Source organism: Cydia splendana, chromosome Z, assembly GCF_910591565.1.
Source record: "Cydia splendana chromosome Z, ilCydSple1.2, whole genome shotgun sequence".
Lineage (NCBI taxonomy): Eukaryota > Metazoa > Arthropoda > Insecta > Lepidoptera > Tortricidae > Cydia > Cydia splendana.
In genome coordinates, this window is record NC_085987.1 from 45,132,350 (window position 1) to 45,149,667 (window position 17,318).

The 17,318-nt window shown below is 40.7% G+C and overlaps 1 protein-coding gene across 11 annotated transcripts in view; it reads right to left on the reverse strand.

The window, feature by feature from the left end:
• LOC134804087 (mitochondrial thiamine pyrophosphate carrier-like) overlaps positions 1 to 17,318 on the reverse strand; it is a 40,487-nt gene that overhangs the window by 16,081 nt on the left and 7,088 nt on the right. For 3 of the 11 annotated variants that reach the window (XR_010146066.1, XR_010146067.1, XM_063777003.1), the window contains exons 4-9: positions 14,290 to 14,389; positions 12,861 to 12,956; positions 12,391 to 12,515; positions 11,559 to 11,665; positions 9,424 to 9,522; positions 5,196 to 5,320 (exon numbers count right to left, since the gene is read on the reverse strand). Coding sequence is in view for 6 of the 11 variants with exons in the window: in XM_063777003.1 (XP_063633073.1) it covers positions 5,196 to 5,320; positions 9,424 to 9,522; positions 11,559 to 11,665; positions 12,391 to 12,515; positions 12,861 to 12,956; positions 14,290 to 14,389 (652 nt within the window). In the remaining 5 variants the exon portion in view is untranslated. Of the gene's footprint in view, positions 1 to 1,767; positions 3,392 to 5,195; positions 5,321 to 7,311; positions 7,473 to 9,423; positions 9,523 to 11,558; positions 11,666 to 12,390; positions 12,516 to 12,860; positions 12,957 to 14,289; positions 14,390 to 17,318 lie in introns of those variants that run through there. The other 8 variants (XM_063777000.1, XM_063777002.1, XM_063777005.1 and 5 more) reach the window with 6 other exon arrangements.

Sequence of the window (17,318 nt, forward strand, 5' to 3'; positions counted from 1 at the left end):
TTTTTTCTTAACAATAAAGAGTTTTTCATCACACTTGCTCGAAAAAGATCTTATTTCATGCAGGTGTACTGAAGGGAAAATGCCAAGTTAAACTTAAAGGGTCAAAACATACATATTCCGAATAATTAAGAGTCTCCAACAAGCTCGGTTGTCCATACAAATGTAGTTACGCTTTCATTTTAAAACGACTAGCTAGTGTGCCCTGAAACTTTGTACTTACAATAGGGTTAAGACACATGTAGTGTAGCTTCAGATACCATAGTAAAAAAAAACAGCGAATTTAAGTTTTTCATATAAAATTTGTTTTTGGTCTATTTCGCTTGTTTTATAAACTGGAGCTATAAACTATAGCGGAAGGTGCTGGGCCTAAAATACGGTGTTGCGTGAACAAGAAGCGGTGCGTGAAGGCCGGCAACGCGCTTGCAACCCTTCTGGTGTTGCGGGTGTCCATGGGCGGCGGTAATCGCTTACCATCAGGTGATCCGTCTGCTCGTTTGCCTCCTATTTCATAAAAAAAAAAAAAAAAAAAACAAGAGATTTCCTTTGACAGGATTGGTCCTTAGGACCCAAGGATGGATTTAAGAAGTGGACCCACCGAGATTTTTGATGTTAAATTTTAGGGGGGGGATGGAGGCTCTCAACTTGATCTTGATATCTATATCATTTAAGCTACTAGGCCAAGTTTGGTATCGTTTTCGTATAAATCGGGGATGCCGAATTCATTTCTGATATCATAATAACACCATTCCGAAGCAAAAACACAAAATATGAAAAAAAGTACTTTTTTTAAACTCCTCTTCACGCTTACACCGCTAAACCAATTTAGTTAAAATTTGGTACGGAGATAGTTTGAGTCCCGGGGAAGAACATAAAATAGTTTTTATTCAAAAAACATCTCTTAAAAGTGAAAAGGAAGGTGTAAGATTGTATGGGGAATCAAAAACGGCTGAACCGATTTAGATGAAATCTATGTCTACATCTTTGATTTAGCTGAAAATGATACTAAACTTGACATAGAACCTGTACTTAAAAAATATTAACCTCAGACGGTGCCGACGCTTAAAACCCCCCTACCCGGACCTGCATCAAAAATCAGGTTGGCTCCACTTTTTAAATACATTTTAGGAACACAAATATTAATTCTGCCAAAGGAAATCTCTTATTCAGTGAACGCCGTAGTTGACCTTCTTATGGCCTGAGCACACTAGACTACTACATAATTACATATACATATACAGGACTAGATATACCTCATGTTATTGTATGTGCAAAGTTTCATCCGTTTGTATGGGAAGGTGAAGACGGGGCGACCTTGCTGCGGACTTTAAGTTTTGGTGATCAATTTGAAGGGGATTTTACGAAAGCCCAATCAAATTTGAACCTTAAATCGGATTGCAAAGATTGAAATCGTATTGACACGTTATATGGGTATCGTCTTGGGTCGTCCCATTCGTTTTTCGTCAAATTCTTAAATTAGTCCTATTCTGCTTTCGTCACTCACTCTACATTGAAAGCCACCGACGATTGTGACAAATGTAGAATGAGTGACGAAAGCAGAATAGGACTAATTTAAAAACGCGACGAAAAACGAATGGAACGACCCAAGATGATACCGTTATATGGTCGATAAATCGTATTGAAAAAGTGTTAAAAATGGGTTAGTGCCGGACTGCGGTAAAAAAGGCCAATTTCAGTGCTTTTAGTAAAAATTCCTGACTTTGTAAAGAGTTCGATTTATAAAATCTTAAAAACAAAATTCATGTTGAAATAATTTATTTTACACATTCTACAAATACTGACAGGATCATAAATATATATACATTAACGCGAGTTTTCACAATACATCACAATCCTCAGTCGGAACCAAATGGGAATTAAACATTCCATTGGTTCCGCTTTTCCATACAACAAAATACCCATTTTCCTTTCTGAATATTGACATTATGAATCATTATTTTTAACACAATTTGATGTAAGTACTTACTAATACCTGAACCATAGCTATGCTCCTGCGTTTGACTTTTTTAAATACTCTTGAGCTTCTAAAAATTTGTGGGTACCTAGGTACATTCAAATAATTTAATTTCCTACTCATTTTCTACTTTGTCACAGTGACAATAGTATGAGGTCTCTAGTAACTTTCATATTGATTGTCACTGACAAGGTACGAAATGGGTCGACAGTTAAATTCTTTGAATGTATCTACTCATTATTTTGCTCTTAGCGTTAAATATAAAAAAAACTTTAAAAAGTCAGACGAAGCGGCATCGGGCATCGTTATAAATATTATACTTACAGTCAGCAGCAGAAGTTGCTAAGCGGGCGAGGTGTTCAAAATGATCTTGACGCGACTTTATTGTTAAGAGAATAAGAGCGTGTCAAGGTAATTTTGAACACCTCGCACGCTTAGCAACTTCTGCTGCTGACTGTACATTAAATTGTCTAAAAATATTATCCACAACAGAGACGAAATTGGTGACTACGTTTCGTCGGGTGACAAGCAAAAGTCACTAACTAACACCATTGAAATTATTGGACAATAAACCGTGTTACAAGTGTAATAAAGTGCATTGTTACTTTAATTTTTTGATAGTACTTAGTGACTTTTGCTTGTCACCCGACGATTTGTACAGTCAAGTAATTTATTTTCCGTACCATTTGGTACCTTGTCACGCTGACAAGCAATATGAAAGTCGCTATGGACCTCATATCATGCTAATGTCACCGTGACAATGTACGAAATGGTACTGAAATTATATTCCTTAACCGTACGGAGAAGCGGTACAGATGTACGGCGCGATTCGGCAAAAGGTACCTTATGGCGGTTGGCGCTTACGCTATTATTAACGCCGCTCCAATATTATTGCGGAACGTCACATATCTTTACTATTTCATATCTAGTGAATCTCTAATTCATTTCCCGAATCGCGCCGGTAGTGCAAAATTATTATCCTTCGTATTTTCTCGGAAACGTTCGTATTTGTCATGCTACTTCAGTCAACATCAGTAGGTACTTTTTGTAACGAGACTGACTGAAATAGCAAGAGACGTTCGTACGTTTCCATGAAAATACAAAGGAAAATAATTATGCACTACATCTGTTGGCCACTGTCAAGGGCGTCGCCAGCGTCGAAATTATATTCTCTAGGGGCGGGGGGGGAGGGGGGGTGTCACATGTCCACTGTCAAGGGCGTCGCTAGCGTCGAAATTATATTCTCTAGGGGGGGGGAGGGGGGGGGGAGGGGGGGTGTCACATGTCCACTGTCCTCGTTCTGTATTAATCCCGCATCGCATAGCAAACCATTTCGTAGGTGGTGAATATGAGCAAACTGGTCACCTGCGCCTTGAATATTGTAATGGTCCAACCGGTGTACATACCCGGTAAGCCGTCCTGAAAAAAAAGGGAAAAAAAAAGTGTTACGGGATCAAAAAACCGGCCAAGTGCGAGGCGGACTCGCGCACGAAGGGTTCCGTAACCATTACGCAAAAAAACTGCAAAATATCACGTTTGTTGTACGGGAGCCCCGCTTAAATATTTATTTTATTCTGTTTTTATCTTTTTAGCATTTGTTGTTATAGCGGCAACCGAAATACATCATCTGTGAAAATTTCAAGTGTAAGATATCACGCTTCATGAAATACAGCCTGGTGAAGACAGATGGACAGACGGACAGTGGTGTCTTATTAATAGGGTCCCGTTTTTACTCTTTGGGTACGGGACCCTAAAAACAACGCTATTATGTCAGGGTGGTGTTGCGTCATTGACCTCTGCCTTTTAGGTGTTTTGCACGGAAACTTTATTTATTTATTGTAAACTAAAATAAGGATATTGTACGCGCGTCCTGGTAGAATGTCCGCGATCCCAGGATGCCTCCCCCAACGGCATATTGTGGGAAACGGTGTGGGTTTAGTGGGTAGGCTCCTCCCTCTCTTTTCACAATTGAAAAGAGCTGGGAGGTGAGAGTCCCACATACCCCCCCATAATGAGCCCACCTCAGGGCCAGGGGGACGATGCGTAACAGCATTCCCACATCGACAAAAAAAAAGGATATTGTACTCGTATTATTTACTAAAGAAAGATGATTGGAAATATTTTCTTCTTCTATATTTTAATTAGAATTAGAACTACGTTTGGAACGTAGGTATAACTTAGAAATAGTACTACATGACATCCTAAAATTTGCACTAAACTAAGTAACACACTAAACTAAAGAACCATTTAGTTAATCCTAAATATCTGGAATGAAGTTAAAACTACGAATGACATGCATTAAATGAAAATACAACGCCCCTTTGTTGCAATAATTTTGAGTTAAATAGTCAATGAAATGACTTCAGCTTTCACACTTTCACAGAAGCGTCAAGCCAAGTTTAAAAGAATGCAAATATTGGCTTAGATAGAAGCGTCAAGCTTCCAAGTGTTTTGAGCAGCGTGCACTGATTCCGCTCGCCCACGTTTGCATTTGTTTAACATGGTGGCCCGTGCAAGGATCCAAACCAATAAAATTACCAAGAAAAAGTATCTTTCAAGTTTAAAAGTACTAAAGCATCGACTTAAGAGGGGGGGTAACGCAAAATTGTACTTTTAATCTTCTTCTTCTTCCTCGCGTTATCCCGGCATTTTGCCACGGCTCATGGGAGCCTGGGGTCAGCTTGACAACTAATCCCATGATTTGACGTAGGCACTAGTTTTTACGAAAGCGACTGCCATCTGACCTTCCAACCCAGAGGGGAAACTAGGCCTTATTGGGAATTAGTCCGGTTTCCTCACGATGTTTTCCTTCACCGAAAAGCGGCTGGCAAATATCAAATGATATTTCGTAAGTACATAAGTTCCGAAAAACTCATTGGTACGAGCCGGGGTTTGAACCCGCGACCTCCGGATTGAAAGTTGCACGCTCTTACCGCTAGGCCACCAGCGCTTCGCAAAATTGTACTTTTAATATTGAATTTATAAACATTTTAATCAAATAAAATTAAAATTTCACACAGAAACTTGACAATATTTCCAACGGCAGACTCCAGCCAAAACGAAAACATGTGCAAGATATTTTCAGATTCATTGAGATAAAATAAAAGGTATAAACCCGCGCGCCTGTTTTCTTTTTCCTTCACATTTCCTGACTTTACACCTTGAAGTTACTACTTATTCTAGAAACTGACTCGATTAAAGACGAGTGCTCCAAAGACATTACCGACACTATTCGGTATGCTGCATCGCGTAGCACATCATTTCGTATGTAGTGAACGTAACGAGGCTGATCAACTGCGCCCTGCAGACAGTGACGCTCCACCCCGTGAACATGCCACGTACGCCGTCCTGAAGCAAACATTTTGGTTTACCAGTGAGCGAGACACGTATAAGGTGCTGCTCGCACATCGCGGCGATTCCGCGTGTAATGCGGACACCGCCTTATCTGACGGCTCAGTTGGAAACTACTTGAGACTTTGGAGTTCGTTAATCGACTCAGTTTTTTATGAATATCGTCAGGTGACAACCAAAACTCACTAATCATTAAAAAAATATTAAACAAAAATCAACCTTATCCTAGTACTAATATGGCTCACTATGGGTATGAACTTGTGGTGGTAGTTAGTGAGGTTTGGTTGTCATCTGACGATAATATGTTCCTGTATAGTTGTACAGAACAGATGTAGTGCAGAATTATTTTCCGTCGTATTTTCACGGAAACGTAGGTACGAACGTGTCTTACTATTTCAGTGAATCTGTTTACAAAAAGTACTAAGGATGACTGAAGTAGCATGACAAATAACGTTTCCGAGAAAATACGATGGAAAACAAGTATGCACTACATCTGTAGTTTTTATGTGAAAACCTGAGTCCTATCTTAGGATTTGAAAAAGTAGGTCTTCTTAAAATACACAAAGCATTAATTATATGTGAAGACTTGCATATATTTTGGGTTTTATATTATAGATGTACCTACTTAATGATGAAAACGTTCGCACTTTCGCACGCACGCACGCACTTTCACACGCACACACGCACTTTCGCACGCACGCACGCACGCACGCACGCTCGCACGCACGCACGCACGCACGCACGCATCACTTCATTTTCTACATAAGATTTATGTTTCAAACAAGTAATACATAGTAGTAGTTAAACACTTTATTGTAGAAAATAACAACGACAGAGTACCTATGTACTATACAAAAAATAAATAAAAATAAATAAATATCATACGGACATTGTTACACAAATTGACTAAGCCCCACGTGTGATGTGGGTACTCAGACAACGATAAATACAATGCAAATACTTAAATACATAGAAAACATCCATGACTCAGGAACAAATATCTGTGCTCATCACACAAATATATGCCGTTACCGGGATTCGAAATAAGGACCATCCGCTTCGCAAGCAGGGTCACTACCCGCTAGGCCAGACCGGTCGTCACAGTACATATTTACAAAACATTTATACAAAAGCGAACCTGTGCCTTTAATTTAAAAAGTAACAGAGTGTCGGTATAATGACTACAGTAAGGACGCTAACAACGAAGAATTTCGTTAATTGAACCGCCATTTCCTATCTCTATCGCACGCGTATAATTATACCTATTTGATTATATTCATGGTATAATAATATACTCCGCCTGGTACTCTCTTCCGACCACGTGACTGACACAAGCCTTCGTCATCATGCGACAGCGCTATATAACAGTATGCAATAACGCTATATAAAGTGGCAATGTTATTGTGACGTAGGCTTGTGTCACTCTGGGAAGAGAAAACCATGTTTTATTAGACTATGATTATATTGCTGTTCAGCCGATGACACCGGCGGTCACTGCCACTGTGAGAGCAGGACAGCTATATAATTATGCGCGTAAGAAAGATGGCATGTTCACGAAATTATTTTGGACTCGATCAGCCATCTAGTCTTTTTTTACGCTGAATTATTCTCAAAACATACTACGAGGTCTTCAGCCAGACATGTCACTTTTGACAAATTGATAATAAAAGTTTACTATCCGAATGGACCTCCAGTATGACTAAAAACCAATTATTAGTTTACTGAAAACCCTGACCATTTTCGATACACGGAATCCGATCGCGCATACTACCGAGAAATAAAACCGAAAACAGGCTTTAAGGCCTGTGCACGCGTGTGCGTAGACGTGCACGTACACGTGCTCGTTGTAATATGCAGATCCTTATGAGAGACGGCACACCGCTTGCGTGATGTGTGCGTGCACGGCTCCATTTTAGCGCACGAGCGACGTTTAAACACATGCTACGGCGAAGTATGCGCGGTTAAAATTCGAACCGAGCCTTGCTTACTCGAGTCCTCCAAAGACTCGAGATCACCAACACTAGATAGCGCGATTGTACTCGCGCTGGGCGTAGCACGCCATCTCGTAAGTCGTGAACGCGGCCACGGTTTGCACTTGCGCCCTGAAGTTGGACACGTCCCAACCGGCGTAAAGGCCGGAGACGCCCTCCTGCAATGTAAAGCCACTCTTGTATGTAGTATTCAAGTGTTCTGATAGACATTACGTATTTGAAATTTGATAGAAAGTAACTTCAGACGAAAGGCGACGAAGACACGTGACCGCTTTTCTGTACATAACATGGTCCCCATTTTCCTCTTCGATTGATAGCATTAAAGAAAATATTTTTACGCAATTTGATGTACCTATATTAAAAACAGCTAGGTATGTCCCTTCGTTCGATTTGTTAATTATTATAAGAGTTACGAGCCTTTAAAAAAATGTATAGAACTTCGTTAGAGATTTTATAATAAAGAAATCGAAAATAGTCCACGACGGGGCATAGGTACCTATGGTTAATATACAATGAATAGGGAATATTAGGCAAAGCTCTGCGTAGGTGGCACCTTTGTGGCACATACAGTAAACAAACCACATTGACACATCACACGTCACCTCAATCACATGGCCTACCGCGAAACAAGAAAATCGAAATTTCTTGCATATTCGAGCGATAAAGGGCAGATAACTAAATTTAGATTTTCGCGTTTAACAAACCGCCTTGATGCATCATTGTCATATTTTATTGTCTGTGAAAACTTGTCAAAAAACAGTTTAAGGCACAGTATGTATAAGTTAGTCTATGAATTTACTGAGTCGGTAGTGCTGCACTCTGGCGGCAGAATATTGCAGTAATATCCCCTATTGTGTAAAAATATTCTCCATAATGTCAATATCGCAGGGAGGAAAATGGGTTCTACGTATGTATGGAAAAGCGATCATCCACAGTCGTCTTAAAGTTTGCCACACTATTGATTAATCTATGGCCACTTAAAATTTAATTGTCATGAAGGTTAAGCATAAAAGGTGTCAATGTCAAAACAATATTAAAAACTACACTACAATTACACGGAAGAGGGGCTTTACTTTAGTTTTATACCTAAGTATAATAGTTTCTGAGTACAGGTGACTTCAAAATAAACTAAAATATTGTGGCACATGGCACATTGTTCTAAAAGTCCAAGACCTTTAATGGCTCCTCTACACGATGCGCCAACGTCGGCCAATCCAAGGGACGCATTTATGCGTTAGAGGGAGCAAGTGATATTGCTATCTCATTCTACCGCATAGCTCCTCAGTAACCTTTTGTGTAAATTGTTGGTTTGACTCCAATAACGGAAATACTTAGCCAATCTGGCTCAGTGAATGACAACCGAAATCTATAGCGACCCCACATTGCTCGATAAAATATATTATTATATAAATATAATATAAATATTATTCATTCATTCATAATATATTCGGCGTCGATATATTGTAACCTCCCTAACGCCTCGACCACCCTGCACCCGGCAAATCAAGGCCATTCATACATTGCTCGACTAAATATATGAACGACCTTGATTTTCCGCTCGCCGCGCCGCTGGTCGCGTGCGTGCAGTCCGCGGCCTTAAACGTTAAACGTAGTAAACGTACGCTCGGAGTGGTTGGGTCTCGGGTCTCGATCGAGCGTAAGCGGCGCGTTCAGCGTAGGGCTTCTGCATGCATTGAACCGCGCGCGTCCGCGTCAATTAGCGTTGCTCATGGGTCTCTAAAGTTTCCCATAAAGTTTTAAGTCATGAATGTCATGATGTAAGTTCTTATTGTTTGTCCGCATTTCGTTAGTCACAATTTGGTTTTTCTCAGGAACGCGTTACTTTCAGGATTGCCATAAAACAAACCTAACCTAACCTATCTATAGGATAACCTTACGAAAATCCTGAAAAGTTAACGGTTTCAAGAATTATGACTAATGATAATCTGACAATCATTACAATATGACTTTCAACAATTATGTCAAACAAAGGGATCCGGTTGCTCATACTATTTTACGTTAACCCGCTCAGCACCCGGGTGCACCAGCTAGCGGACTTCCTTACGGTACTCAACATAGCCCTTGTGTGATGCCAAGGATCCATCTTACCTTGCGGATCATGTCCAATAGACAACTCATCAGCGTACTGCATCTGACGAGCTTTTGTGTCATCGCCGGTGTCTTCACATTGGGGTCTGGCTTGTGGCTCTGTAACGGGCAACCCAATTTGAAAATTAAATGTGTTTAACCCTAATTGATCAGTGATGGAACATTTTGTGTTCAGTAATTTTGAGGGCGTCCGCTAGATGGCGCGGGTGCACGGACCAGGCGCGCGCGTACAGGCAGGCGTGGCTCACTCCGCGATTTCGGCGCTTTGCTACAGGTAGCTAAAAGTACATCCGTTCCGCCCCAATTTTGGGGAAAGCCATAAGCCGCGCGTGGCGCTGTCGCCACCTAGCGGCCATATCTGTGCTGATCGTAACAGCGTTTTGTTAGAGAGTGAGTCTTCTGTACCTAGTACTATTATTTATTCTGTGGCGCAGGTGCCATTGTAGGTAAAATCCGTCGCACGCCTCCGCGTCATTTAGCAACGCTCATACCATTTTTCGTTAACTCGCTCACCCGCTCCGCTAGCGGACGCCCTCACGGCCTGACCACGACATTGCACGACTGGCTTCGGTGGGGTCGAAAGGTACGATGGCTTGTCTCGTTCCAACCTATGGTTGTCGCCTTACCTACCCGAAGCCAGTCGCGCAATGTCATGGCCAAGCCGTGAGGCCTAAGTAGACGCCAGAGAGCGCGGAGGGGGGCGCGCTGGACATCCTATAAAACATTAAAAACCCACAAAGTCCCGGAATATTAGGTCATTACCTATGAAATTGGCGTTTTGTTCGGAGAATTTCAACGAAACACGAATTTCCATACAATTAATTTTGCGGATATTTTTTTGATGGCTAATTCAAACCAAACAAAATTTTTCCAGTAATTTTTGACACCTTTAAGGTATGTTTTCAATATCTCCATTTTTTGAAAATTGGTACCATTAGAAAAATATAAGTAATTTTAATACTCGAACCGACAGCACATGAAAAGACCTATTTTCAAGGCTTAATTCTGAACACTTAACAATAAAAAATAACAATTAATTGTATGTAAAATCGTTGTTTATTGAGTGCACTGTAGTTTTATTGTAATTGTGTATGTATGTACTTTTGTAAAAAAAAAAAAACTAGGATCAGACTTATATCTATGAACAAAAACGCCAATTTCATAGGTAAGGACCCAATATTATATATCCCATTATAAATACAATTACCAAGAGATACGCGGAACATAACTCCACTTTACGTAACCTGTTACGCGGCCGGAATCATGCTATGAAGTTGAGTGTGAAATTATTGTCATTTTGTCATTGGCCGAGAGAGCATGTTACCGGTGGTAATATATAATGATGTAACAACCTGATTGGATACAAACATCTTTGATACATATCAAAGATCTGTTGAAAGTACTAGAGAGATAGTCCAAGAAAATATTTCTTTGGCAATAATTTCATTTTTGGTACAAGCTTTTATCGCTTATACAGACAATTCTATAAACCCCAAACTCACAGAATGCCCATGGCCACCCCCTGTCTCCACCATCAGATCAGCTCCATGTCATTATAATATTGCTCTGTAATCCGATTTACATAAATGTACGCAAAATTTCAGTTCAATGGGAAATCGGGAAGTGAGTCAAATTTAGCTTCCAAGATTTGATCCACACTAGCTAAAGGGGCCCACTGATTAACAGTCCGCCGGACGGTATCGGCCTGTCAGTTAGAACAAAATGTTGACAGTTTCGAACAACTGACAGGCCGATACCGTCCGGCGGACTGTTAATCAGTGGGCCCCTTAACATACATACCTACTAACAGGACAAGGTAAATAAAAGCTTGTAAAAATACGGTAAAAACCTCAGAGGTTAAAACGCATTTCATAAATATTTTAAATCAAGCCCATCCAAAAGAGACTTGAAGGAACTGTCATAGGGACCATCATTGGACGCGAGAAGTAGGTATATGTAGTTGGAAATCGCCTTATGGGCCACACTAGCGTCTCCCGAGCGTCAGCGTTTACTCAACTCTATGGCTGCTGCTCGACGCAGTGTTGGCGCAACCGCGCAGCGACGTTATTTTCCATAGCGCTGACTAGACGCTGACGCTCAAAAGTCGCTAGTGTGTGGTACATGAAAAAGATTACCTACTGCTATCTGAAGCCTTCGCTTGGCCAGGTCGAACGGGTACGTCGCCGTTTTAGACACGAAGCCGGCAGTCGAGCCGGCGATACTCGATGAGATGAGAAGCTGCCTGCGAAATTATACATTCATTATTATTAGTTTTGATGGCCTCCTAGCCTAGTCGGTACTTCGGTGGTGACCTTGCGTACGAAGCAGGAGATCCTGGGTACGAATGTATTTATTTGTGCCACATAAGGCTTGCGCCAAGCGAGACATGCCTTCAACATCTCGGTTCACAAATTGGAGGAGCTTGCCGAGGACAGAGACAAGTGGCGCAAACTGGTGTTTGAGGGACGTAAAATTCAAGACCACGCTTGGTTTAACCTTTTAAGCGCCATAGAATTTGTCATCGAGCGTGCTCGTGTCGCCGGGGGGCACGAAGTTATACGAAGTTTTGTCTTATTTATCAAACCGCGGCGAAATGAGCCCGATTTTGTTTGTCTTGTATATCAGACTACGGCGGTCAAAAGGTTAAGAACAAACATCGGATTCTATAGGGGGCAAATTGTATGACGGGATCCCTATCCGTCATACAATTTGCCCCCTAGAATCCTATGTATGTTTAAGACACTTGCAAGTTGTAAGCGAGCCAAGCGTCATCAGCCCGACAGTGTTCGCCACGGGCACATTACACCTGCCAGGCCTGTGGTAGTATTTGCCGCTCCCGTATTGGCTTACACAGCCACAAAAAACGTTGACGCCCTACCTGACACTGCTTGTGTAGTCTGTAATAGACTCGAAGGCCAATGATGATATATTTTTAGCTTCAACTCCCATGCCTATACTAAAAGTTACTTTGTCTCTGTCGCCTTTTTCTCAGCATCCGTCTGCTCAGGGTTCTCCATATAGGCCACGTAGTTCAGGACGAGGGGCTGCACGAAACGGAACACAGCGAACGTTATGCCCACTTGTGGGCCCATCTGGGGACAATGAAACTGGTTATAATGCTAATCAGATTACACAGTCATGGGTGATTTTATTGTTTTGTACAAAACTTTGTCTAAGAAATACCCCGTACTGATATGTATTTTTAAATTGAGAGTGTTTTCACATTTTCCGTTCCGATATCGGATGTCGGATGATCTTTAGAGAAAAACGGCTGCTAGAAAAGCCGCAAAGGGCATCAACAACTTTATTTTTGCATTAACGATTTAACTTATTTAACCACAAACAATAAAAAAATGTATAGGTACAAGAATTTAAAAAGGCGATTGCCGCGTCGCCGGTCGCAAGCGTCCAGTCCGTGGCCTCAGCGTTGAGCATACCTGCATGAGCGAAGCGGTCAGACCCTCGTAGAAGGCCAGTATACCGCCCCTTCGGTACACTTCGCGCGCTCCTTGGAAAACTCCACCATATTGTGCCTGTACACGAAAGGATCGATATGATTAAAACAATAAAAGCACAGACAATCGCCTCCATACATTTTGGCCTACAGGTGCTGATAGACTTGAACATTCACTCGAGCATTCGCAGTTTTTAAGCAGATTCGGCGAAATATTCGACGAACGCTCGTACATTCTTCTGTTCGTGAGAATGCTCATAACAAGGGAACGCTCAAGTCTAAGAGCCACTCCACACTAGAATCAGAATCAGAATCAAGCATTTTATTCGTGGTAAACTTAAAGCTAAGATTACATACAAAAGTATAACTAAAAACTACAGATATTAATAAAATTGGTAAGCGTTAAAGTTTACCACGAAAATGGGCTCGCCTCAGCTTACTGACCCGAAAGCCAGCGCTGATCTTCCGGCGAGACCATTTTGTGGGCCACGAACGCAACCGTGCAACACGGCCCTATTAATAAATCTGAACGCGTCCACTTTGCTTGCGCTTTGCGGTGGCGATCAGCGCCATCTAACGCGCCGGCTGTGCCTGCGCGTTAGATGGCGCTGCGCTAGAGTCTATTGAGCGTCGGCGTCTAGGGGGTCATCCATTAATTACATCACACGTTTAGGGGGAGGGAGGGGGTCAAGAAAATGTGACATGTTGTGACAAGGGGGAGGAGGAGTCACAAACTTTGTGACGTCACTTTAACTTCATCAGTAACCGAAAATGTATTTAAATTATTTTATACGCTAATATACATTTAAATAACAAGTTTTTGAAACGATTATCGTTTTTATTCGTTTAATTTTATTTCTTAATCAGTTTTGGGTTATAAAATTACTAATATTTCTTTTGTCAAAAATATTTTGATATAATATTAAATTAATAATTGCCGATTTCGTTGAAGAAATGTGACGTCACACCAGGGGGGAGGGGTTTTGCCAAATGTGACCAAGTGTGACGAGGGGGGGGGGGGGGGTAAAAAAACCTAGAAATTCGTGTGACGTAATTAATGGATGACCCCTAGTCAGCAGTTAGCACTAAGTATGTAAAATGGCGTCGCTGCGCAGTTGCGTCAACGTAGCGTCGAGCAGCGGCCATAGAGTTGACTAGACGCTGACGCTCGAGAGACGCTGGTGTGGGGTGGCCCTAAGTTGTATGAAATTTAACCTTAAGCTGTATGAAATTTTGAGGAAAAAAAACACTCGCTATGAATATCCACAAAGGCAAGAAGATTAAGAGCCTACCCGAAGATTGGTGTTGACATAAGAAAAAAATATTAAAACATTCTCGAAACGATCGGGGCCGGAAATCCTATACGAGTATCTACCTAGAGTAGAGACTAGTATTATCAATAATCATAATACCTTGACAACCATCTGCCGAACGCGGATCACTTCAATAGGCGACACGAGGGTGGCGCTCGCGCACCCCGCGAATATGCCGCACATAAACAGCAGCACCTTCCTACACATACACTCACATTTGTAGCGATATGCCGTTCTCGAAATTTTCCCGAGAACAGAGAAATCTATCGGAATCGTTCTCGGAAATTTCTCGGAAATGTTCTCTGGGAGTTATACCCTTTCGTCGCAAAAGTGATGAATTGTTTTGTTTAATAGCTTAACTTAACAAAAGTAAATATATCATTCCATTAAAAAAAATAAGATTGTTCATAACTTATTTATGCTAATAACAGAACGTTCTCGAGAAACTTGGAAATTTTCCGGAAATTTCTTCGGAAAGGAATTCTCAGAAACGAGAACGTTCTCATCGGCACCATAGAGAAATCGGCACATCACTACACATTTGTAAGGGGTTGTGCACAAATCACGCGAGGTGTTTTCGGCTACTTTTTGACCCCCCCTCCCCCTTGGTGATATTTGTCGAGGTTTTCGGCTACCCCCCTCCCCCCACACAACCACGTGTATTTTTTTTTCATTCGACCTCATTTTAAGAAAAATAGTATTGTGCATAGAAAATCCTGTTTATTTTTCTATTCTCGTTAAATAGACTCGCTATTTTGAAGTGCAGAGTTAAGATTTATGTTTAACGAAACCGAGAAAAAGTATCTACTCATGTGGTAGGTGTTTTTCTTAGTTTCGTTCACTGTAGAAAAATACACGTGAGGTTTCCTTATACCCCCTCCCCCAACGTGATCTATCGTGATATTTTCGTGACCCTCCCTCCCACTATCGAACCTCGCGTGATTTGTGCACAAGCCCTAAGTAACCGCACTGAAAACGCCTGTCAAAAAAGTCTGAGCAAAAAGTCAGTCGATGGCTTACTACTTAAGTACTACAACATGTTTTCTTACAGGGTTTAAGATACATGGCAATATAATTATAAAAGAAAACTATGCATGTAGTCCCAACTAGCAAAAAAGTCTCAGATTGCGCACTTTATAAGAGTAGTGAGCTTATAGCGCTCTTATTTTTGTTTTGAACTTATCATCGCTCTTATATTAGTCTTGGACAAGCTAATACGCACTTTAGTAAGTTTAGTCTTATTACCTAGTCTTATATATGTATATAAGAGCATTTTATAATACCATTATAAGCCTCTCGCTCTATTCGCAAGAAACGATAGAGGAGAAAAGCTGCTTCAGTTTGCATCTGAAAACAATTTCGCGATACTGAATACTTTCTTTAAGAAGAGAAATAATCGAAGATGGACATGGCGGTCACCAGATGGACGTACAAAAAACGAAATCGACTACATCTTATCAAATAAGCCAAAATGGTTTCAAAACGTCGAGGTAATCAAAACTGCTTATCCATCTGACCATAGATTAGTCAGAGGTACGGTAAAGCTCGAGCACAATAAAAAGAGCAGAATAAATTACAATAGATTACCCAAAAGCTCATTAAAAACCGAGACTGAAATAAATGCATACATAGAGTCATTAGAACACGCCAAGGCCGATCTCTTTGACTATGACGCCAACACAACGGTACAAAACTACCACGACAGTATTGTAAACGTCATCGAACGAAGCCTTGAAAAAGCACATGAAGCAAGTAAAAATATACCTAAAAAATCTATCATTACTGACCGGACAAAAATGTTAATAAAACGCAGGCAAGAGCTACAAAATATCAAACCAAAAACTTCATTAATTAAGAAAGAACTAAGTGCACTCTATAAACTCACAAAAGCATATATAAGAAATGACTACAAAACACATAGACAGGAAGTTATTAAAAAACATCTTGCTCTATCAGGAAGTATCAAAAAAGCGTATAAAGAACTGCCAACACACCAAAACTGGATCGAAGGAGTCAAAGCCTCGGGAAAAACAACGCAAAACAGGAGCGATATTTTAATGGTAGCAAGCAATTTTTATAGAGCACTCTACAAAGAAAAACTGCCCATAAATGACTGCCAATGTGAACAAGACTCAAACTATAACGTAGTCGAAGTTGAAGAAATCACCGAAACAGAAGTGATACAACAAATCAAAAAACTAAAATTAGAAAAGAGTCCCGGGCCCGACAGAATTACTAACGAGGCGATCAAGCATGCCGCAAAAGCTCTGGCTCATCCGCTTGCACATCTATTTAACATGGTAATAAAAACCGCCCAAACACCTAATCAGTGGTCAGAGTCGAATATTATTCTTTTATACAAAAAGAGTGATCCTGAAGACATTGGAAATTATCGACCCATAAGCTTACTTCCGAGTCTCTACAAACTTTTCTCTTCAATAATTGATAAAAGAATAAGCAAGACCGTAGAAAAGAACCAACCAATAGAACAGGCGGGTTTTAGAAGCGGGTTTTCTACTATAGACCATGTTCATACTGTAGAGCTCCTAATTGAAAAATATCAAGAGTTTAGAAGGCCATTGTATATCGCTTTTATAGACTACCAGAAAGCTTTCGATACTCTTTCTCACTCTTCTATATGGGAATCACTGAAAGCTCAACATGTAGAGACTCAATATATTAATGTGCTAAAATATCTGTACAAAAATAGTATAAGTAGAGTGCACCTAGAGACGATCGGCCCGCCCATACGAATTGAAAGGGGCGTACGACAGGGCGATCCTATATCCCCAAAGTTATTTATTGCAGTTTTAGAATCAATAATAAGAAAACTAAACTGGACTCATATGGGCATACGAATAAATGGCAAATACCTTCACCACCTTAGATTTGCTGATGACATCCTGCTCGTTTCTGAACGGTTCTCGGAAATAGACTACATGATACGTACTTTACAGACAGCTAGCAGAGAGACGGGACTTGAAATAAATTTTCTAAAAGACAAAAATCATGACAAATAGCAAAAAAATTCCACTTATTATAGAAGGCATCGAAATAGAATACGTTAATGATTTCATATATCTTGGCAAACAAATTTCTTTCGACAGAAGCAACAATGAACGTGAAGT